General features: G+C 43.1%; 1 protein-coding gene across 1 annotated transcript in view; it reads right to left on the minus strand.

Annotated features, from left to right (window-relative positions):
• The window catches only part of NIBAN1 (niban apoptosis regulator 1), a 127,166-nt gene that overhangs the window by 37,509 nt on the left and 64,183 nt on the right, over positions 1-25,474 (minus strand). Inside the window, exon 5 of the mRNA XM_081112135.1 lies at positions 24,439-24,606. Coding sequence (XP_080968261.1) covers positions 24,439-24,606 — 168 coding nt within the window. The remainder of the gene's footprint in view (positions 1-24,438; positions 24,607-25,474) is intronic.

Below are 25,474 nucleotides of genomic sequence, written 5' to 3' on the forward strand. Positions count from 1 at the left end.
CCGCATCAGCATATGTTGTCTCCCTCAGGGGTCCACGGAAAGTGGCTTTACACCTAAAGCTAATATGCAAATTTATTGTGAACTGAGAAGCATTCACAGTTATTTTCGGTGAAGTGCAAGAAACATCTTGTTTAATAACAAGTTTAAGTAAATCATGGTAGGATTACCCAGTCACTAAAATAACAATTATGATGACTGAGACTCATCATGGAAAAGTAGTGTGGAGATCTTTTTTTAATCCTCACCCCAGGTTTGTTTTTTTTTTGAGAGAGAGAGAGAGAGAAAGAGAGAGAGAGAGAGAAAGAGAGAGAGAGAGAGAGAGAGGGAGAGAGAGAGAGAGAGAGAGAGAAACATTGATGTGAGAGAGAAACATGGATCGGTTGCCTTATGTCTCGGCCCAGACTGGGGACCAAACCTGCAACCTAGGTATGTGCACTGACTGGGAATGGAACCCGACACCTTTTGGTGTACAGGACAATGCTCCAACCCATTGAGCCACCCGGCCAGGGCTGGAGAGCATTTTAATTGCAGGCACCAGATTATAAAAATTACACATACATCCTGATCTGGCAACGTCAACCATTCACCTTTATGAGCAACGATGGAAAGGGAATGCATGAGCAATGAAAAGTGAGTTACGGGGGATTCTGTATTTGTGGCTCAAACTTTACGAAATGTTATACTATTATCCTTAGGGAGATCTGTGCTGATCTAATGACTTGATGTTTCAAAATCAATCTTCTCGTGAGCCGTAGTTGCCTTTCCCGAGTGAAAACAGTCCTGGAGCAGCGAGCCTCCTGGAGCCTCAGAGAGCTCCCTGAGCACCGCAGCTGCCAAACGCGGCCTGTTCCAGGGCCCACACGGAGGCGTTCGCCAAGCAAATGCACAGACGTGAGGGGAACAGCCTTTCTCTCCCCCGGGACGGTGGAGCGGCTCCTTACTCAGTCACCGAGCAGTTTCCAGTGTGATTTCAACTGAGCAGGTCACTCATTTTTCTTCTCCTTCAAGATACAGTTTAATGTGGTTTCCTCAGAATAGGTCTCCGCTGCCTCCCGCGAGTGTTTTCTTTCCATGAATGCAGGGAACACCCTTACCCCTTGAAGCGCTTCTGGGCTTGTCACAAATGCCCTTGGAAGCAGTATCACTGTCCTCTGCTGGCCATGACAATGGAGCAAAGGCAGGGGGTGACACGAGAGTGACACGCATCAGAAGCTGGAGGTCCATCTGTGACACCACTGGATGGTACCCTAGGCCAGTGGTCGGCAAACTCATTAGTCCACAGAGCCAAATATCAGCAGTACAACGATTGAAATTTCTTTGGAGAGCCAAATGTTTTGAACTTAAACTATATAGGTAGGTACATTGTTATTAGCTTAATTAGGGTGCTCCTAAGGCTTAGGAAGAGCCACACTCAAGGGGCCAAAAAGCCGCATGTGGCTCGCGAGGCCACACGCAGCACGATGCCTGATACCAAATGTTCTTTTGATAGACCAGGGAACAAAGAAATGAATGACTTAATAATATGGAGGCACCACACAGTAGTGGGGACAAGGACAACCATCTGTCTAGTGGGCATGAACACTGGGTGCTGGTTCTACCTCTGCCACTTGGGCTATGGGACAAGCGGCGAGCTGCTTTGCTAGTCTCTGGGCCTGATTGATCTCATCTGAAATGAGAGGCTGATGGTCAGGTCTCCTTTCCCACCTATGAGATGACGTAATTCTATGATAGCCTACGCGCACAGTTAGTTTATCAACATGACAGCGTTCCAGCTTGGGGCTATAAGGTTCCAGCTGCAGGAAGCTGTAGGACCACCTTATCCTTTTCTCTCTGCCAAACGATCTCACTCAAATCTGCATCTTCCTCTGCAGAAAGGAATCAGTGTGGCCACCAGAAAAAACTGAGTTCCATACGGGGCTTTCATTACATTTCTATCAGATCTGTGTCTCTTTGTCCTCCCTTTTTCCCTTTCCATTAACCCGAATGACAGTTCGATTCATGGTTATTTCCACTGGGCTCACCACATGGGCTATTTCATTAATTAAGCTAATAAAACACTGAAATGATTCAAATTTGCTGTTTCATGGTCTATGACAGGAGTGTAGTAAAACTGATTTGTCTCAGATTAAACACTAAATCATTAACTCAGATGGTCACCTGGGCTTAATCTCTACAATACCCATTTTTTTCCTCTTGAACAAGTTGAACCTGCCTGCCAGCTCTTATGTCACAAAAGCACTGTGATTTGCAAAATCTTCTGGTTCTCCAGAAAAACCACCGTATTATTGCAGGCGTTTATCTGAGCCTACACACTCCAAAGCCATTACAAGATCCCATCTCAGCCAGAAATTTCTCTCTTATGAAATGCTGCAGCACAGAACACATTACACCCTTTGTCCAAATCAGAATTATCAGTTTGGATTACAGACCAGTTCTCCATGATCTCTGTTAACTAAGGAAAGCGATGGCAATGGTTCTCGAAACGTGATGTGTGCTGAGCTGAGGTTTACCGAGGCTTTGCCTGTGTTTACATTTGAACTCAGATGAGTCTGATGTTCCAGTGATTCACTCTATTCCAAAACAAAGAGCGAAGCTGCCTCGAGGGGAACTAACTTGGCCTAGCTATGCCTCCTTCTTTAAGTAAGAGTGGATGGCATCTCAGAAAGAAATTGATCGAAACTGCTCACTTCCCTTCCCTTCCTTTGTTCCTTCTTTTTCCCTCTGAACATTCTCTGGTCTCCACTCCCGCCCCCAACACAGGCACATACACACAGAGACACAAATCTTTCCCTGGGCTGCAGACAGGAATCAATGCTGGTCTCAAAGGCCTACTCCAGGGTAATGGAAGGGAGCTGGGAGGGCAATTTACTCGAGACCAGTGCTCTCCCATAGAAATAGAATAAAAGCCGCACATGCAATTTTAAATGGGATAGTAACTACACCAGAAAAATTAAGAAAAACGGTTAAGATTAATTTTAATATATTCGATTTATACCAATATGCCCCAAATATGCAAGCACTATAAATTATTAAGGAGATATCTTACAATCTTTTTTAGAACTAGGTTTTTGAAATCTTGTATTTTACACTATGGCATTCTTCATTTCGAACTAGGCACATTGCACGTGATCAGTAGCCACGTGTGGCCAGTGGCCACCGTATGGGAAGCACAGCTCTAAATGCTCACGGCTTAAGAGTTAAGATTGCTTATCTGTATGGGGATAGAGGAGGGAGGCCATAAAAGTGGGCATGCCTCTAGACACCCGAACCGTATTCAAACAGCATCATTACCAAGTGGATCTTTTCAGACATGCTTCTACTCTAAATCAATAAAGAAGGGGAAAAATATGACTTTCTCTCTAATTCATCACTATACACACAACAGCCCATCTAATAGAACAATCCCAGGATCAAAAGAATGCACAAAAATAAGAAATTAGATGACTTGTAACAAGTCCCTGTATGGATTAGGGTTAGAGTTTAAGAGCCTTGACAAGTACGTCTCACTCATAAACCCTGCATTATGGGCAGGGAGGAATCCTATGGCTTGGACTTTGAGGGCACTCTAACAATAATGCCATATCATAATAGTCCTGTTTGGCAGAAAACTGCTAACCACCAACAGACATATTAGATGAGATCATTTCCAAACAGGATACAGCCTTACAACAATCTGCTATATTTACTGTAACAAATTGTTCACCCCTCCACCAAAAAGAAACAGCTAAAATCCTTGATGGGTTTCGATGCCTCCCGTTCCTACTGTAGAAAATCTCAGTAGTTGCTATAGACTCGACATACATGATGTCATTAATTTATTCCAAGAAACCATTTGGAAGAATTGGCCCAGTGATCTAATTCCCTTATGGTAAATCAGAGAAAGAGGAAATGAAATCAAAACCTCAATTCCTGCCTTAATTCCTGTGTTGGAAGTCCCAAAACTTCTGAAAGTATGACAGGGGGGCAAGGGGGAGGGAGAGAGAGACAGGGAGGATGTACATGTACGTCTCCTATGATGATATGTTAGTTATAAGAAAATGCCTTTTGAGTGTTCACAGTTCTTAATAGAAATTTTTACCATTAAGAAAGACATGATGGAATCATACAAATTGTAGGGACTTTTAATGTCTACTTCATTTCTCTACTAATAGGGCAGCATTTGTTTATTAAATAACTGAAACAGCATATAAATAATTCCAGAACCATAATCATTATCAAAAATTGTAAAAGCAACCATAACCGGTTTGGCTCAGTGGACAGAGCATCGGCCTGTGGACTGAAAGGTCCCAGGTTCGATTTCGGTCAAGGGCATGTATCTTGGTTGCGGGCACAACCCCAATAGGAGGTGTGCAGGAGGCGGCTGATCAATGTTTCTCTCTCATCGATGTTTCTAAGTCTCTATCTCTCTCCCTTCCTCTCTGTAAAAAATCAATAAAATATATATTAAAAATTGTAAAAGCAAATATGTATTAAGTAGTGCATTCCATGTGGGTTTAGAAGTTTAAATTCATCAAGTTTAAGTTTTTCCGAAGACATTCCCTTAATCTCTCCATATGTCACATGTTAACACACAAGAGTTCTCATTATCAGGCAGCTCCTCTCATGAGTAACATACACTTCTCATGGTACAGTTAAGGACATTTTTGCAAGTATTGTCTTCAGTGGAGTTAGAGGGACCATTACAAAGTCATGGTTGTGGGCTTGATCCCTGTTGTGGGGTGTGCAGGAGGCAGCAAATCAATGATTCTCTCTCATCATTAATGTTTCTATCTCTCTCCCTTCCTCTCTGAAATCAACAAAAAAAAATATTTTTAAAAAGTAAAAATTAATGCTAAGGGAAAAGTGATAATTAATTGATACAGAACAGAGAAAATCATATTTTAACCAGAATTATTGTTCTCATGGCCAATCTCTATCATACATTCACTCACTCACCAAATAGTGGTTGAACATATTCTACCTATGAGTCACTGTGAGGCATGCTCTGAATACAAGGGAACAAAGATTCGGTTCATAGCGTGACATTCCAGTGGGAAGCAATGATAAATCCACCACCTGTTCACCACTGTATCTCCAGCACCCCCAAACAACCACAAGGCAGATGCCCAGTTTGGTAAAAGTTTGGTCAAAAGGATACATAATTACCCATAGTATAATAAAGAATGTGATCAATGCCACCCGAGAAAGCAAAGGCCTATGGGAGTTCAGAAGAGGCGGATCTCACTGGTTTGGAATGGGGACCTTTCCCTGGAACAGGGAGCTAAGCCGACAGGGTAGGTTGGATTACAGTAGGAGGCAGGTGTTCAAGGCAAAAGGGAGAACCTGACCCAAAGCACAGAGGCAAACCACACGGAGCACACATGGCCTGTCCTCTTCCAACAGCATTTCCTGTTTTTAAACAGCCAAGCTATGAAATTTCAAACCAACCTGCAGAAAGTGTTTCCCTTATGTTGGGTGCAAATATAAAGTTGTGTGGTTATGAGGGCTTCAGGCAGAGTGCGAGCCAGGGGGCTCTGGAGTTCAAGAGGCCTAGGGCCCTCTGACTGTGAGCCGGATGCTGTTACTGAGACACCGGGACACGGAGCCTGGCGCTCAGTAGGTTCTCTGCGGCTGTTGGTGACATGCCTCCCTCTCCTTCACTCGGTGTCCTAACCGCAGGCTTGAGCTTAGGACTGGCTGTGAAGATGCACATTGCAACATTTAGACTATCAGTGTGAGTCCGGTCTTTCAAACGAATTTTTAAAGTCCTTCACTGAACAGAACATGTAATAGGCTAATAATATTTTCTAAAATACTTTATAAATTAATGTGATTGCAATTAGAATCCCAGAGGGCACTAGGGGATAATTAGCTACCATGAATGTAAATTCACAAATAAGAACAGATGGCTTAAAATAGTAAAAAAAAAAGAAAAATTATACGAATGAATTATATGGGGAATTTATCTTATCAGATATAAGGACATACAACAAAAATTTACTATAATAGAATCAGAATTGCATTAACATGGGAATAAGTGGATCAATGGAAAAGAAAAGAGAATGCCTGGACAACCTCAAGATAACATGTAATATTACATATTACATATATAATTTAAATAGCAAAGACAGTAGCTTAATTCAATAGGGAAGGTTATAATTAATAAATGTGCTGGCTCAATAGCTTATTCTTTAAAAAGGGTAAATTTTAGACCATTGACATATGTATATAGACATGACTTCCAGGCAGACTAGAGAGTTAAATATTAAAGATAAAGCAATATAAAAACTACAAGGAAAATAAAAGAAATTACAAAAATGATCTAGGAGCCGGGAAATCTTAACAAACGCAAGAAATCCAGAGGCCTTTAAAAAACGATGACCCTATATGACTGTATACAAATGAGAGATCTTTGCATGGCGAACTATATCATAATTAATGACAATATAATTAGTTGGTAATAACAGACAAATAATGAATTTGAAAAAAAAAGTGGGGTTTCTTTTGCTTTGTGATTTTTGTGTGTTAATCCTTGCCGAGGACATTTTTCTCATTGATTTTTTTTTTTAGAGAGAGTGGAAGGGAGGGGGAGAGACCGAGAGAGAGAGAAACATCAATGCGAGAGACACATCATTGCCTCTTGTATGTGCCCCAATTGGGCCGATGCTCTAACCACTGAGGAAACCAGGTAGGGCGAGAAAAATGTTTCTAATGAAGATACAGAAAGGAGTTAATATCTAAATTTTCACAGAGTTCTTATAAGAACAAAATAATGAATAAATGAAAATTGGCAAAGAGCACTGATTCACAGAAAATTAAATCCCAGTGGCATTAAATCAAGCCAATCATGATTCTCATGATGCTGTGAGGCCATTACCGTGGTGCAAACATACTCACTCGCCGTCCATTGCTGGTGAGTCTGCAGTGCTCATTACATTTCTGTTCGGTAACTGCTGGCCACTGAATAGTCATTTTAAGGGAAGGCTGGGTGCCAGTTTCATGAACAGCATGGTGAGAACACCATTGCTCAACAGGGAACTGAGACCTGGAACAGGAAAGGGGACAGCTGAGCAGGATGGGTGGAAGGCAGTCAGCTTTCACCCTTGCCACCCTTTCACGTCCCCCTCTTCAGAGGATATTCATTCAGCACCCATGTGCTCCTGCACAGCAGAGCCAGAGGAAACTGGAACCAAGGCCAGAACTTCAGGGCAGAATGGGCTAGAGTGAGGTGGGGGGACTGGATGGGTCTGTACAAGGACTATAGAGGACACAGAGAGAGAAAAAACAAGAAAAGGCTGAAGAAAAGGCCCTCTCATAACCAGTAGAGCCCTGAGACACACTGGCCTGGCTAAATTCCTTTATTATTACTAGTTTGTAACCTCTCAGACGGCAGGCAGGGACCCTGTCTGTTTTATACACCACTGGATTCCCAGCACTTGTCAAGTACTTGATACACAAAAGGTACTCAATGAGTATGTGTTGGCAGAAGGAAAGGAGGGAGGGTGGCAGTTCCTCATACTTCACCTGGTTCTGCGTTCTGAATGGGATCAGTGGGCTCCTGCAAGAACCTTCCAGAGCACCGCCATGACTAGCCTTGTGCAGTCTTACAGTGCCAATAAGAACCAAAGAGCTCAAAGTCCTTGTATGTAAGGGAAAAACAAATCTTCTACCCTTCCTCCACAGGTGCAGGGGCACCCACAGGAAGACCCACCTGGTCGTTCCCTTGCACCCAGTCAATATCAGACCATGCCAGAGTACATATTAGAAAACCACCTGCAGACCTGCCCTGGGCGCTGCCTGTCTATCCTTAAGTGCTCCCCATGCCCGGGTAACAGCAGCCACAGCACTGCGGTGGGAAGTGACCAGCCAGCTGTCCAGGTCTCGATCCTCCTCACATAACTTCCTAGTTGGTGCTCAATCTCTCACGAGGTTTCATTCGTTAAACATTACATGCCTCCTCTAAAAAGCTCTGAGAATGTCTGGTCTAACACTTGACTCTCACCTCCTCACCACAATATTGTGGTAGGTGCTAGGGTTGCCTTAACGAAATGTCCTCTGCCTTATGAAGGCTTTGAACACTAAAGCGATTCTCCTCTCCTACCCACCAGGTCCTTTGGAAATATGGACACCTTATTCCTAGAGGGACAAAAAGAAGAAAGGTGAGATTATTTTTGTTTTCATTATGGCAGGCATGGAACAAACTCGAGGCTTTACCTCTGTTTTTCTGAAAGTGGCATTCCTTCTAATACAAGAAAAATGCATATTTAGAAGATGCATGTAATAGAAGACGCTTGTGCTTTAACAAAGCTCAAATTTAGTTTTTAGTAGTTTTACATTATAGATTCAATTTCTACTTGTAATTAAATAAAACGCCTAGGGGCAAGCAACTGCTGTTGTGATTTCAGAACCTGGTTCATTTATAAGAGACACATTTGTCTTTCAGGGCAAAACAAGATGCCTGATCCTTCTTCTAGGTGACAAAAGATATTTGAAGATTTTTCTTCTTGTCAGTCATTGTGAGCACCCATACCCAGTTTTCTCAGTAAACAACCTAGTCTCCTGACCTCATCATTCAACACCTCTCTGAACATCTCTAGTATATTGCAGCAGCAAGAACACAACCTGTGTGTGAATCAGGCAGAGCTATCTAATCGCCTTGTGACTTTAAACAAATGTTTTCATTTCCATGAGGCATCTCAATTTCTTCATCTGCAAAATGGGGCTAAAGATGAATTCTCCTTAGTATTGTCTCACCTCCTCACCACAAAAAAAGAGCATATAACAAGAACCCAATACATTAACTGGCATAGTAGACATTCAATAATTGAATGCTAGTATCATTACTTTTCAAAACCCCTCTGGAAACGTGGCAGGGAAAACGAAATAGAATTCCTCAGGTGCTGAGCTCTTTAGCGCACAGCGGTTAGGGACATGGGCTTGGCAGTCAAAGGTTCAGGGCCGAATTCTGAGTCCATCACTTGATAACTGTCTGCCTCCAGGCAGGTTCCTTTACCTCCCAAGCCTCAGTTGTCTCAGAACAACAGTAACCCATACAATTGTTGTCAGCCTTAGCACAATGCCCGGCACATCGCAAGTAGCCAATATTAACCAATATTTCTCCATTACAATTTGCGATCTTAAATCTCTGACAAACTACAATGTACCAACCATTTCATTTCCATTTTCTTTTTCTATGAGCTATATAATAACAAACAAACATTTTATACAGGTGTTATTTTAGTGAACAGACGTGACTTGCAATGTTTGAATAAGGATAGGATTGGAAGAAGATCTTATCTTCCTTGGCATTGTTCCAGTAAAGCTTCATGGAGGGGGTAGGTAGGGTTTCAGAAGTCAGTTCAGTGAGAGAGGAAAAGTCTGAAGAAGGGAAGAAATATTGTTTGCATTCTTCTTTCGTTAAGTTACTTATTCCAAAGTGGCAGTCAAGTTACCAATGTGACTGTAAAGAAGTATGTGTAAAATGAAAACATGCAAAAAAATATAATAAAGAGCCCTACTGGCGTAGCTCAGTGGTTGAGCATCGACCTATGAACCAGGAGGTCACAGTTTGATTCCTGGTCAGGACACATGCTGGGTTATGGGCTCAATCCCCAGGGTGGGGCATGCAGGAGGCAGCCAATCAATGATTCTCTCTCATCATTGATGTTTCTATATCTCTTTACCTCTCCCTTCCTCTCTGAAATCAATAAAAATATATTTAAAAATAATAATAAAGAAATGTTTAAATAAAATGAAGGGCTGTTTAATGGGGCACAGCCAGCAGAACAATTAATTTAAATAAACCATATGCAACAAATTTTCCTGTGTCTAGCCAGTCTCCATAGTCAGAAATCTGACTGGTAAGTTTAATTTTCACAAACCATCCAAAAATTAAGCCAAATTTTCCATTTTTATATCAAGAAGAAAGCCTAAACAGAAATGGTAAGAAATTATGAGGAGCATGATAAAACGTTGCAAAGTTGATGCACCTTTGGAGAAATGGAAAATAAGCAAATAACTCCAAGTATAGTTGAGGAAGACATCTTCCAAGGAAATCGCCTTTTCTGTCAAATGGACCCTTCTTCTAAATCATCTGGATAGCTTTATTAACTATCCATATCGTTTCCAGACACTTCTTCAAATAGTGACCTCCTCCCTACTCTCACTCATTCAATTACAGCAATAAAATAAAATGAGTGCATGCTTATTACACCACAGGCCTGGTGACAGGGGCTGAGATGCAATAGTGGATGGGCATTGGCCCTGCCTCTAAGAGTATCTAGTTTTAGCAGTCAGATGAGTAAGCAGTCAATGACAATATAATGTGGTTAGTACTGTGATGGAAGTACTAAGAACAGGGAGGAAAGAAGGAAGGACAGATGAATGGAAAGATAGAAAGAAGAAAATCAGAGGAGCTTTCATCTAGCCCTGGAAGAAAAGCTTCTAGATTAAGCAAGGCTTTCCAGGGGTAATCACGTATAATAAGGCCTTCAGAAAAATCAGACTAAGGAGCCCGACTGAGCTACTGGCCCAGGATTTACTTCTAAGGCAGAGAGAAGCAAAAGGAATGGAAAAATAGTGTAGGATGTGTTCTTTGGAGGAAACTTAAGAAGACAAGAAATGTAATTTCAAGATTATAATGTGTAATAGTCCATTGAACCCCAATTATTAGCTCCCTCTTTATAATATTTCTATTTCAAGTCTGCTCCCTTCTCTCCAGTTATTAAATTCACATTTCTAGGGACATGGTAATTAGACCATAAACAACTTAGATTCCTAACCTGGTAAAAGACAAATGGTATAAATAGAATAGTACTGTGTTCATTTAAAACGACCAAATATGAAACTAGAAATCAGAAGAGAAACTAGAGATAGAAAAATTTTAGGCAACCTCCTCTGTTTAATGGCAACCCACTCATCTATGTCGGGTATTTCTCTATACTTCATCACAACCAAACCCAACCATAAGAGTCAACCAACCTATCTCAAAATCAATGAGATTTAGAACTTTCAGACAATCTTAAGAAGCTTTTGTTTGCAAGTTACTTAGAGAAGAAATACTGGAAGTTCTGCACTTGTTTCAGCCAGCCAGAATTTCAGTATTTCTCTGCCCTCCTGTTAGTGCTCATTCATCAGTATACATGTGGGGAAATTGGTTCATTTCAACATAAAAAACTGAATATGATGGACTGTATATGCACTAAAGTATGAAGTGCACACCTGTATTAGTGCAATAGCATCACTAAGGGCAACGAGGAAGCTGGGGGTATAGACCCCATCACACACAACAAAACACACATGCACACACATGGACACACACCATACACATTGAAAGTGGCCCAGTTGAATGCCCCTACTGAATGGTCTTGTTGCAAAATTGTGTGGTTTGTGACTAGGGCACCTAATGCCAGGAAGTGCGGATCACTCGGTGTATGTCAGAAGTACTAGACAGATGCTAACGACCTACATTCTTGGCAAGAATGACTCATGACTAGTGCCAAAGGGGTCTATAACTTTGTGGAAAGGCTTATGACTCTCAAAGCATGACAATATCTAATCTGGTGTCTTAAAGAAAGAAAGAAAAGGAGAGGGAAGACCTTCAGCTATTATCTATCTCCCAGGAACTGAAGGAGGACACGGGAATTGATAAGATGTGTAACAAGAGGGCTTCTGTCTAGCCTGACTCTTCGTGGTCCCTGGAACAGCCACTTCATGTTGGGCAAGAGCCAACTTGAAGTGAGATGGAATGAGGTGAGATGATGTTCCTGGCCTCCTTTCCAGTTCTTTTATGCCACCTCTCTTTGAAAGCCAGGAAAAATTAATTCCAAAGCTCTCCATTTCCAATTGAATGGGTGACCCTTATAACTGAGTCTTGTTTACTAGTAGTGGCTGTACATTTTTAGTTTCTTCCCCTTCACCCAACATCTAAGACAATGTTCTGGGTACGACAGACACTTAATAAAAGTTCTTTTGGCCCTAGCCGGTTTGGCTCAGTGGATAGAGTGTCAGCCTGTGGACAAAGGGTCCTGGTTCGATTCCAGTCAAAGGCATGTACCTTGGTTGCAGGCTTCTCCCCGGCCACGGCCCTAGTCAGGGTGCATGCAGGAGGCAACCAATCAATATGTTTCTCTCACATCAATGTTGGAAAGCTGGGAAAGGAACAGGAAGTACAAATGAAGAGAAGTTTCCGTTCTTTTCTTAGCTTTGGTTTTAATGCAGAGACCATGCCCTGATCTCCCACAGGAGAGGGAACTTAGGGAAGATGTGATGATGTCATTGCCCCCCTCCAACTTCCTTCTCTTTTCACCTCCTTTTCTAAGTCCCTTAAAATAGGAAGGTCCTACTAACAGCCAGATGGTGGTCACTTGAAGCGTAATTTGTGTTCTCAACCAAAAAATCAGGACAAGTCAGAACTCCCCCTCCCCCTCCACACCCCCCTTCTGCACTCCCCCGCCCCCGACCCCCTCAGCAATAGCCAGCACAGGACTCCAGTCAGCATTTGAAAATGCTGGAGGAAAAAAATAATACTATGGGCTAAGTACATAAGCATAAGGAGATGGTAAGTACCATGAATTTACAATCCCACCTCTGCAACATACCCCATAAAATTATTCTCAGCTGTATATTTACATAAGTCAAAAAAATTCTGACTTTGGAGGGCATTTTTATAGTTTACAATTTACCGTGGGAACACTCATCTGGGTTAAGGCACAACTTCATGTTTCACAGCAGAGGAAAAAACTTCACTTCTGTATCTCAAGTGCCAACTGAATATCAACAACTGTGCAGCAGCTGACTGTCCTAGACAGATATTATGAAATTAACTTGGGAGTCAAGTTCAGTGAGAAGTGACTAACCTCAAATCATCTGGCACCGAATAAGGGCTTGGATCAATTTTTTTTTTTTTTTTACAACAGCTAGTCAAATAATGGGTACACAGTAGGTACTTAATAAGCACTTGCTAATTGAGAGGTCACATGATACAGTGAGTTCCACAGAGGATGGGCATTGGAGTCTGACAACCTGGGTTGAAAATGTCCTAATCACCAGCTGGTTTCCCAGCTACCTTAAGAGGTGAGGGGGGAAACCTAGCAAAAGAAAGCCCAAGGAAATAGATGACAGGCAATTAAAAGGGTAACACCAGAAATCAGCAAAATAAAAAACAAATATGCAATAATCTGCAAAGCTCAAGTTTGGTTTTTAGAAAAAGTTTGCAAAATCAACAAACTTCTAGTAAGAATGACCAAGAAAAACAGAGAGTAGCTACCAATAAACAATATTAGAAATAAAGAGGGAACAATTACAGATGCTACAGAGAATAAAGGGGGCATCGTGAATACATGCTTAAAAATAAGAGGATATTATGCATAACTTTGTCACTACATTTTAAAATATAAACTAAATAGATTGGCTTCTAGAAAACTCAGTAGCTTGAAATCTTCCCTCAAAAAGAATGCCAAGCCAAGATGGTTTTATAGGCAACTCTCCCAAATATCAAAGATACAAGCATTCCATTCCTACACAATCTATTCCAGATTATTGAAAACAAAAAATGAGAAGGGGCACACTCTCTTAACTCAGTTTATGAAGCAAGAATAATCTTTATAGTAAAAATCTAAAATGTCATTGCAAAATAGAAAAATTACAGGCAAAAATACACTCAAATACTTATGTAAACATTCCTTAAATTAGCAAACCAAGTCAAAATGAAATTTCCTTAAACCAGACACAAACAGAAAGTGTTCGTAGCAGCACTGTTAGTAATAAATAATGTAAACAACCCAAATGCCTATCAATAGTAAACTGGATATTAGAAATTAATGGTGCATTCATATAACAGATTATATGCTGCAATGAAAATCAATGAAATACAGCTACAAGGAATTACACGGGTGAATCACTGGAGTGTAATATTGAAAGAGGAAGTCATGAAAGAAGACATGTAATCCAATTCCACAGGATGTCTAAAAACATGCAGAATTGATTACATATGTGTAATACAGCTATAAAAAGAAACACACAAAAAAACAAAATCCAAAATCCAGGATGGTGCTCTCTCAAAGGGAAAAGATCAGGGAGGGGCACATAAGAAATAACAGCAGTAACCGCAATGCTCTATACTTCACAAGCATTCTTTTATAGCTACTTAATACTTAATTTTAAAAATTCAAAACATCGAATCGAATGAACAAAAGCCAGCTCCTAGCACGGTTCTCTTGCATCTCACATTCTCTAAATGTGTTCACAGTGTGAGAAGGGGAGCTGTGGCTCACCACAGCAATAGGTGAGAATTTTCTCCAAGCTCCCCTGAATGTTGATTTTTTGAAAGAAATCCAGAAATATATGCCAAATAGAGTTATTTCCTAATGTTGATTTTGCTCTGTCATTTCAATAAGCATGTTTCAATTTTACCATATTCCATCCACAACTAAGAAAACTTGAAAGCTATTTAAGCTTTGCAAAGTCCGTCAAAGTAACATCACTAACTGTCCAATGATTTTGGAATTTACCCAGTTAAATAGCACAGACAAAAAAAAAATTGCTTGACTTAGCTTCAACTGTCAGTTTAACCTTTTGTATTATTGTTGCAACTTGTCACCCTTAACTACCATAATAACACAACTGTTAGATCTTCCTACCTGGGTAACTACTGGTTCATTGGAAGTGGAGGAGGGTGGCAAGAATCAGTGGTGCCACTGAAATGATAACTGTATGACAGGCCAAAAGAAGTATTCAGAAATAGTTCCATGACAACATAGCTTTAGGCAACAAATGACACTAAGACTCTCTGTGTTCTGGTGGTGATAAATGCTAAATGGCCGAGAGGGAGCAGTTCTATTTATTCCAGTTTCTTTTCTTTCTTTTTTTTTTTTTTTTAATATATCTTATTGATTTTTTACAGAGAGGAAGGGAGAGGGATAGAGAGTTAGAAACATCGATGAGAGAGGAACATCGGTCAGCTGCCTCCTGCACACCTCCCACTGGGGACGTGCCCGCAACCAAAGCACGTGCCCTTGACCGGAATCGAACCCGGGACCCTTCAGTCTGCAGGCCGACACTCTATCCACTGAGCCAAACCAGTCAGGGTCCAGTTTCTAACGGAGAGCTGTTTTTTCGATTCTAACTCAGACTGTGTTGTTTTTAATCCTTACCTGAGGATATGTGTTTAGTGTTGATTTTTTTTCCTTTTAGAGAGAGAGAGAGAGAGAGAGAGAGAGAGAGAGGAAAAGAAAGAAACATTGATGTGAGAAACATAGATCAGTTGCCTGCTGTACACACCCAGACCAGGGGATCAAACTTGCAACCTAGGTATGAACCCTGACCAGGAATCAAACCCGCCACCTTTTGGTGGAGGGGACGGCACTCCAACCAACTGAGCTACCTGCCTAAAGCTCTTAGATTATTTTGAGAGATTAAAATGATTTAAGTAAATCCATAAGTATAAATAATATGTTTGGGTAATACATTTGAATAAAACATGTTTGGATCTATTATTTCAGCTTGATTGAGGTGTACTGGACATGTAAAATGACAAGATATTTAAAATATGCATCTTGGTGATTTGATATACATATACATTGTGAAAGGATTCCCCCATCTAGTTAATTAACTCATCCATCGCCATATGCATTTACCTTTTCGGGGCGGGGGGGGGGGCGGCTGAGGACATTTAAGTTCTTCTCTCAGCAAATCTGAATTATACAGTACAACCTCATCAATATAGTCACCATGTTTACATTAGCTCCTCACACCTCGTTCATCTTATCACTGAAACTTTGTACCCTGTTACCAGCCTCTCCCTATTTCTTTCACACCCCAATCCCAGCAAACACTTTCTACTCAGCTTCTACGGCTTGACTTTTCTTAGACTCCATGTATAAGTGATATCATGCAGTATTTGTTTTTCTCTGTCTGGCTTATTTTAGGTCTATTCTTTTTAAAGTATTCCAGCCCATGTCCTCACAAGCAGTATAATCTTCCTAAAAACGAATTCGTTGTTATTTAAGTTGTATAAAACCATATATAGTTTGCATTTTACACTATACAAAATTGAACCAGTAAATAAGGCACATCATCAAATATTTTATCTTCAGAGCATACCTAAACTAAAAGATTTACTCGTGTTTAGCTGAACAAAATACCGACTTAAACTTACTCTACTTACCAAGAAACCAGACCTATTCCCACTCTCAGATGACCTCAAGTGAATAGCTCTGGGTTTGCTTCACTTTGGATTATGTAAATGTATCACTAGAGCAGTTTGATTTAATAGTATGTGTTTTAAATGACAAATTAGATGAAAACGTCTTTTTAAAAGTACTGCTGAAAAGACAATATGATACATACAATTGAAACTGATGTCATGAACCAGGTGTCGCCTGACCAGTTTGGCTCAGTGGATAGAGCATCGGCCTGCGGACTGAAGGGTCCCAGGTTCGATTCCAGTCAAGGGCATGTGCCTTGGTTGCGGGCACATCCCCAGTGGGGAGTGTGCAGGAGGCAGCTGATCGATGTTTCTCTCTCACCAATGTTTCTAACTTTCTATCCCTCTCCCTTCCTCTCTGTAAAAAAAATCAATCAAATATATTTTTAAAAAGGGGAAAACACTACAAAGTTAAAAAAAAAAATCAGGTGTCAGGACAACTGATCCTATCCCTCTAACTAGCTATCACCTTGGGCAAGTAAGTGCCTCTTTGAACCTTAATCATTAATCAACTCGGAGGGGCTGGAACAGGTAACCAATAAGCTCCCTTCCAAATTTAGAGTTTTATGAACAGTAAGCAAGGGTCAGAGAGGGGAAGTGATAACTTCTTAAGAGAAAAGGGCATACTCACAAAGGGACAGAGGGCAATATTTATAATTTGTAGAGCATTAATTGTGTGAGGCTAAGAGCATAGACTAAACTTAAGGAAAGAATGTAGTCTCTGAGCACAGAAAATCCTTTGAAGAATTTTGTCTGGGACAGTCATATGGAAACTGGAATTAAACAGTGACTTAGAAAGTATCATTACTTATAATGCATAGAGGTTTTTATGCACCACAACAAAAGTACACTATAGAACACCTTTTGTAAGTAAAAGCATACAAAGAGATATTTATAAAAATTATACTTTTATTTATCTATGTCCAAACAATATTCATTTGTAGTAAAGTGCTCCAAATAGCTAGAATTTTCTAACTCATAGACGTGTCTATAAAAATAAGCACGCACCACAATTTCAGAAGTATGTTTTCATATAAAATAAAATTCATTGTATATTTTCAGCTAAAATTAATAGATGCCCACATCAGACACTGAGTCCCTCAAATAATGAACTTGCTTCACAGATGATGATGATGGGCTGAGAAGATACTGCTCTGAGTAGAAATTCAATTAGTGAAAATAGATTTGAGATCTGCTGTTGAGTGCTGAAGAGTACAGAACATTGTGCTCAAACGAACATGCCAGAAAGGATTTGCTCTAATTTGCATTTCGAGATCCTTTTGTGTTTTAAAATTCATTTTGATTCAATATTGAACTAAATCGTGCAAGTGTCAAAATTAAATGTAATAAAGGCATTTGATTTAACATGGGATTTCTGGGATAAGAGCTCAGGCATATAATCTCAACAGCAACCGATTCCAGAGTTTAATCACTGTTTTAAGACTCACTCCATCACAAGCACTCTAGAATGTCATAATTGTCATGGGAGATTGAACAGTCATCTTGAAGTAGAGGCTTGCGGAGTGTCATTTTATGATTGTGTTCTTTTCATCAAAATCCTCTGGGCCCTAGCCAGTTTGGCTCAGTGATAAAAGCATCAGACCACGGACTGAAGGGTCCTGGGTTCAATTCCGGTCAAGGTTCTGGTTGCAGGCTCCATTCCCAGCCTGGCCATAGTGCATGTGGGAGGCAACCAATCAATGTCAGTGTATCTCTCCTCCTACTTGCCACTCTCTCTAAAATTCAATGGAAATATCCTTGAGTGAGGATAAACAACAACAACAAAAAAATGCTCTGGGCTCTTCTTTTATACTATTTTTTTACAACCCACGTGCCTTATGCTTCCCAGATATTCTACTGCCTCTTCTTCTTCAGTGTTCATGGTGATGGGGACACTCGCATTCATTGGCTTAATGGTCGTCCTAGCTGTCCTTCAGGCCAGCACAGTGCTGCTGAACAAAACTTGGCAGCATTCCATCTCCTCTCCAGAATCCCCATTCATCCAGTGGATGGTGACATATTGACAAACTCCTTTACTCACTCATGCCAATGTGTGTAGCAATTAGGCCAGCGGTTCTCAACCTGTGGGTCGCGACCCTTTGGGGGTCGAACGACCCTTTCACAGGGGTCGCCTAAGACCATCAGAAAACACATATATAATTACATATTGTTTTTGTGATTAATCGCTATGCTTTAATTATGTTCAATTTGTAACAATGAAAATACATCCTGCATATCAGATATTTACATGACAATTCATAACAGTAGCAAAATTACAGTTATGAAGTAGCAACGAAAATAATTTTATGGTTGGGGGTCACCACAACATGAGGAACTGTATTAAAGGGTCGCGGCATTAGGAAGGTTGAGAACCACTGAATTAGGCTAAACCACATTTATAACTGTCATCCCCAAAATCCTACTTAAATTCTGAAATCAGCTTGACTTTAGTACTAAGTTACTAAGTCATTCGTGTCTTCAAACCATTTTATGAAACACGAGATATCTGACCGCTACAGGGGGATACAAAGGTTGACACGAGATTTCCCTTGAGGCCCTTGGATAGAGTTAGAGGAATAGGACCACTAGGCAAGAAAAGGAATCATGTAATGCAGAATGTAGTGAGTATTTGATCAGTGGGGCAGATAATAGGTGCTAGCAACTTCGCCTCCATGGTAGGGGTCAGACTATAAAGCTTGTTCTCTTGAAGAAGCAAGATAATTTGAACAGGTGAGGAGTGGTTGTTCCAGCTGTATTAAAAGGCCAAAGACGTGCCCATAAAACTTCCACTGGACTTGGGTAGGAGGGGTGGTGCAGCAAGGTTGGGGGAAAGGAGGCTTATGCTTGAGAACAGTAGGAAACCAGACACAACCACTCAGTCCTTCAGAATGAAGTGTTCCATCTTTTGGACAGTAGCAGTGCCACTGAAAGATTTTAATCAGAAACTGTGTTTAAAGATGATTTATCTGTCACATGTAGAAGGAGATGGCAGTAACTGGCAAAAGAAAGATCAACTAAAAAAATGGAAGCCTTATGGGAATGTTTTATATGAGTCCCAAAGTAGGGCAGTGGCAAGGAAATACAGAAGAGATGCTGGCAACTGAGTATGAGGAGGGTGAGTCAGAGAGCCTGAGTCACCGAATTTCACAAGGGCTCTGTATTCCTAATAAATATGTTTCTTAAAGTTTCAATAGTAAATTCCCAGATCCACGTAGTGAGTGAATACGTTAGTACTTAACACAAAAGCACCAATCCGTTTTGCTTGAATGCTTCGATTTTGAGTGCAAGCATCTTTAAGCGGCACCAACACGCATGCCCTGAGCTTTTTCCTGCATGGGCATGTTTGCAAATCTATCTAAGGATGGAGGGTGGACATATCTCAGAGCCTGTACCAGGCCCTTGGTTATGGCCAGGGATACAGAGATAGAAGACAGCCTGTGCCTTCTTCACAGTCATCCGGGTCCCACTTGTGTCTCCACAGCAGATTGTGCTCCCGCTTTCCAAACTTGCCCGGGCGTGTAAGAGACTTCCTCACCTGACTCTCCCAGATGTCTCCTTCTCAACATCTGCAATACTGGACATCAGCCGCTTTCCCGGGAACCTACTCCTTCTCCCACAAGGTCTCCACCGCAGAGAACGGCAGAAAGGAGGGCTCTTCCTTGGGTTGCCCGCCTCCCTCCCCACATTATCTACCCTTAATTTCTGTTGATTCCACTTCCTGGATGTCTCTCTGGTCCAGCCACCTTTCGCCATCTCTACAGTCGCCTCTTCGGTGCAAGCTACCACTATCTGTTGCCTGTCAAGGCTTCCTAAGTGGCCTCCTGGCACCCCAGCCTGCAAGCCTCCCACCCACTGACCACACACCAGCCAGTGTGACCTTTCTAAAACGAATATATGACTGAGTTGCTTATCTGCTTGAAACCCTTTAATGGTTTCCTGCTGCTGCTGTTAGAATCAAGTGCAAATCCCTTAATATGCATTGCAAAGCCCTTTACAACCCGGATCACGCCCATCTTCCCATCCTCACTTGGCTTCTATCTCCTCTTTAAGCACCAGTCCCACAAAATCCTTTCTGTTCCGCTAATGGTCCATGCTCTGACTCTCTTCCTGGCCCCCACCTATTCTATTCTGCCTGCCAGAAACACTTTCCCCCTTCCCTGCAAGTTCCCATGCCAAGAAATGATTACCCTGAGCTGCAAGGACAGATGCACGTGAATAATGGCCATTATTCCACATTGCATGTGTTCAGCCCTCTACATGTGCTAAGAGTTTTAACTATATCCCTCTAAACTACAATGTGGTATAAATACAATATTTTGCAAACAAAATGCTGAAGAATAGGACTGAATTTGGGGCATCAGAACCATCTTGGAATGCCGTGATTTTATGTAAGTTCCCGTTTTGTGGCAGTGGACATTTAGAGCCTGGCCTTCCCTCATCGGAGACAAGAGATTGCAGAGTAATTCCAAAAGGGCAAGTCAGCAGGTGCTCTAGGCACATGTCATGCAATGAGCTGGCTATTTAGTCCAGTGTGTTGGAGAAAATGTTCCTGCTCAAGATGAATTGTGGAGTTTTATTATGGCTGTTCGATGAAGAGGTGCCAGAAGTAACACACACACCTGTGCTCCTTAGACGTGTAAATCATCTTTGAGGCAGCCGGAGGCAGCTTCCTCTCTTGAAGGAAGAAGGAACAGAGAGCCATCTCTGTCCTTACCTAACTTACGACATTTTGTCCAAGAACAGGCTGTAATCAGGCCCTTCGTCGGGGTTAAATAGGAAATGAACCCAACCCACAAGGAGAAACAAGAGAAGCAGTTCTGGATTCAAAATAAATTGGACATAGATACCAAGTCCAGTTCGAACCCAGAACTCCCGGGGCAAGTGGGCTGCGTTGTGGTGGGATTTGAGCACTAAGGGACATTTGCTGGGAACCAACATCCTTGGTGGAACTTATTAGGAGGCAATGAAATGATCTCCCCCCGAATATCCCTTGAGGGCTTTATGCTACAGTGTCAGACAGAGAAATACAACACTGTAGGATCTCACTTCTATTTGAGATCTTAAAAATAAAAAAAAACAAACTCATAGAAACAGAGAACGGATTGGTAGCTGCAGAAGCAGGGGGTAGAAGGTGGAGTAAATGAATGAAAGGGGGTCAAAGGTATAAATTTTCAATTATAAAATGCATCCTGGGGGTGTAATATGCGACAGGTGACCACAGTTGACAATACTGTACTGTATATGAAACGCTGCTAAGAGAGTAGATCCTAAAAGTTCTCATCACAAGACAAAATTATAAGTATGTGAGGTGATAAACGTTAACTAAAATTTTTGTGGTGATCATTTTGTACTATATACATATATCAAATCATCATGTCATACCCCTCAAAGGAATACAATATTATAAGTCAACTAGAGGCCCAGTACACAAATTTGTGCACAGGTGGGGTCAGGCCGGATTGGGCTGGGCCTATCGGGAGTAGGAGATGGTGGAGGTTGCCAGCCAGCCCACCCTGATTGGGCCTGATCAGGGCCAGTGACTGGGGGAAGGGGCCACAGGTGATTGGCTGGCAGGCCCTACCCTCAATTGAGGTTGGGGGCCAACTGGGGGCTGGGTCTGCCATGGGGAGGGGAGGTGTGCAGTGGGCTGGCCAGCCCCATCCCTGAATGTGGTGGGAGTGCCGATGGGGGGGCAAGCAGCCTGAGGGCAGGGCCATGGGTGGTTAGGTGGCCAGCCCTGCCCCTGATGGGGTGGGGGACTGATCTGGGTGGGCCAGGTGGGGAGAAGGGCTCCAGACCAATCAGGGTGGTGGGGGCCTATAGGGGTCAGGGCCGGCTGGGGGGAGGGGCTGCAGGAGGTTGGCTGGCCAGCCCTGCCCCCTATTGGGGTGGAGTGGGTGGGGGGAGGGGCTGCAGGAGGTTGCCAGGCTGGCCCTGACCCCTATTAGGGTGAGGGGTGTGCTCAGGGATGGGTTGGCCTGGGGGAGGGGCTGTGGGCCTATAGTGGTGGGGTGGGCTGGCCAGGCAGGGGGGTGGAGGGCGGGGGTAGTGAGGGAGCTTTTTGGCCTGGCGGTCCTGCTCTTGATCGAGGTGGGAGAGTTCAATTAGGGGCGGACAGGCAGGGGGAAGGGGCCACGAAGTTGGCCGGCTGGCCCCACCCCCTAATCAGGCCGGTTAGCTGGCCACAGTGGGTGTCATAGCGACCAGTCATTACAGTCGTTATGGCTGTTACAGTCGCTGGCTTTTTATATGTATAGATTATATCTCAATAAAACTGGGGGGAGGGGAAGATCCCTGAGGACTTGTGAGTGGATGGGATCAACAGTAGCCCAGCCTCCGCTGCCAGAATATCTCAGACCTACTTCTCAACAGAGGTGCCTGGTGGCCTGAGCCAATGGCGCCAGAGAAGCAGGGGGGCAGCACTGACTCGTTACCTGGGGCAGAAGTCAGCAGCCTCCTGAAGGCCCCTCAGGGTTCCTGGCCTGTATCACAGCCCTAATACTACATCTATTTATAAACTCTTCTGGTCACCATGAAATGAATGATAGTTAACTAGGAGTCTGCGAAACCTCTCATTGAATAACAGGTGGAGATGGAAACAAATTTTAAAAATGATTCCGTGAAGATGAGTGGTGCTTTGTGCTGTCAAAAACACAGACACAGAGGAGAGAAGGGAAAGACCCGTGAGCTCATCGGCTGGGGACAGGCAAGGGCCGTTCCCTACAGTGTTCTGATGGTCCCTGGCTCGGATTAGAGCTACTGCCAAGTCACATTAAGCCGGCATGAAGCATCAGTGAGGAAAAGAGGCTTCTGGACAGAGGAATGCGACAGAGAAGCAGGGCAATGGGACTAGACCTCATTATCTTCGTGCCTTTGAGAGCATACTGGAGAGCAGAGCTGGTTTGAATCGACTCAAACCTACCATAAATGGAGTCTAAAGGCAGGCTAGCAACTCCCCAGAGAAATTCCTATTATGTCCATGGAAGGGGAATGAAGCAAGTCCCATCTGGCTGGGCCCAGAATATCCTTTGCTTAGGGAAGCTTGCGGTGGTTGCATTTAGTGCCGACGGCATGTCTGTACGAGACCAGAGCCCGGACCCAGAGGGGGAAGCGGACTGGAAAATGAGCCAGATAGAGCAGGCGGTGCCGGGCAAGCCTTTGTCTCTAAGACATCTAAACCACAAGGCCAGATACTAAGTAGGTATCATTTTTATAAAGTCCCCGACTGATTATGAGACAATATTATGACTAATGTTGCTCAGAGTTGCTATAGCAAAATACAGTGACTTGATCTTTTTCCATTCGTCTATCCATATGCAAGCTAACATCAAAAACTGGCTGGTGATTTTTTTTTTCTCTGTGGGGCTGACACTCTCGGGGAAACCCCAGAACTTTAAAGTAAGTGCACAATGAAACTGGCCCTATTAGGAAATAAAGGCACAGGGGGGTGAGGTGACAACTCCAGTGTTACCTGCTCAAGAGACTGAAGTACTGGGCTCCCCTCTTCAGGATGTAGTGACCTCTAGCTACTCTCTACTACATTAACTTTCAGAACTAAGTTATCTTGTGAAGTAGCTGTAACTGGAGGCTTCATGGAGTCCAGAAAACCAGCATTCACATCCATTCAGCAAAAGCGTGACATATTAGAGCGAAAAGTCTTTATTCTAGACATACATTACATCCATACCTTGAGCACGGTGGTCTGAAGCTACACTGCTACAGTTTGTCAGAAGAACAAAATGTAGGGCCTGCAACAGACCCAGTCCATCTGAATAGCTGAGAATGGAGCCCCCAAATCTGCATTTAAGTTCTCTAGGTCAGTGGTCGCCAACCGGTGATCTGCGGACCACTGGTGGCCCGTGAGGTCCGAAGGCCCGTGAGGTCCTAAGGTTGGCAACCGCCGCTCTAGGTGATTCTTATGCATCTTAAAGTTTTGAGTAATTAGTATTTGAAAATAAAGAAGGGAATAAACAATAAGTATCATAAAGACTAGGATTTTTCCAGGGACAAGTGACATGTTCTTGCTGTCATTTAGACTTTTAATAATCAGGGAAAAGGAGGAGGATGAATCAAATGCAAAATTACATGTGCGAAGAAGGCGCCTCAAATGCGTGTCTACAGGTGCGATCAGATACCTGCTCCACATTCTGTCTCACCGAGGCCTCTGGACCGGGCTAAGCAGCCAGCACGTTGGCCTCGCTCCCTGAGGGCAAGACTCTTGCTTAGCTGGGGGACAAGCGGGCAGGGGTGCGTACCCTGGTTCAGATGCCGGATGCAGTCGCTCAGGACAGCGTGGAGCTTCTTCTGCTCAGCGGCCTCCTGGAAGCAGAAGTAGCCGTGCCTGAGGAATGGCTGCCACAGGTACACGGGGAAATCCTTCGGCAGGACCACAAAGGGCGGGGTGCTCTCCTTCTCATTGGACGCTACGGAAATAATGAAAACACAAACATGTTTTGTACTGTGCATCTGTTATTTAAAATACTTATTTCAGGCTGTGAAGGGAACTCTCTAGGGCAGGCCACGGGATGGAAAGGTGGTGAGAGATGTCTAGGGGAGGAGGGACTGAGAGTCCAGGCTCCTCCCACATCTCTCCACCAGCTTCACCTGTCTCACACCAGCAGGTGGCCTCACCTCCTACCCACAGGGACAAGCAAGGCCATCGGACACTATCTTTCCCAACTTCCTCACATCAACGAAATGCACCTACAGAGCTCCCTCTTCCCTAGTGGTCCTCTGCAAGCCACTCTGTCCAGCTGTGCAGACCGCCCCCCTTCTCTCTCCCAGGCCCCGTGTCACCAGGTCTGCTCTGGGCCCTGCACTCGCCCCCTTCTCCCTGTCACTTGTTGTCTTCCTGCCATCAACCCCTGTTCTCACCTCAGTCTGGTTCCTGCCGCTCCAGCCCAGAAACCAAATCGCTGAGGTCACTAACGTCCCCCTGACAGCCAGGCTGTGGCTCCTTCTTGATTATCTGTCCCTTGAACATGATCTGAAACGTCTGTGGCTGCTAACCACATCTTCTTCTGGAAACATTCTCTTCCCATGACTTCCAGGAGCTCGCTTCTCCCGGTGGCCTTCCTGCTTTTTAAAAGCTGCTTCTTCTTTGTCACCTTTTCGGGTTCCTCTGCACCTTGTCTCCAGCCCCCAGTTACGTGTTGGCGCTCATTCCCTGTTCTGTACTGGTTTCCACTCTCCGTCTCCACTCTCCCCAGGTGTGGTCATTGACTCCACGACTTTGCAAAGCATTTCTGCAGTTCATAGTAACGTTCCCCCTTCCCTTCCATCATGATTTTC

Source organism: Myotis nattereri, assembly GCF_964212035.1.
Source record: "Myotis nattereri genome assembly, chromosome: 18".
Taxonomy (NCBI): Eukaryota; Metazoa; Chordata; class Mammalia; order Chiroptera; family Vespertilionidae; genus Myotis; species Myotis nattereri.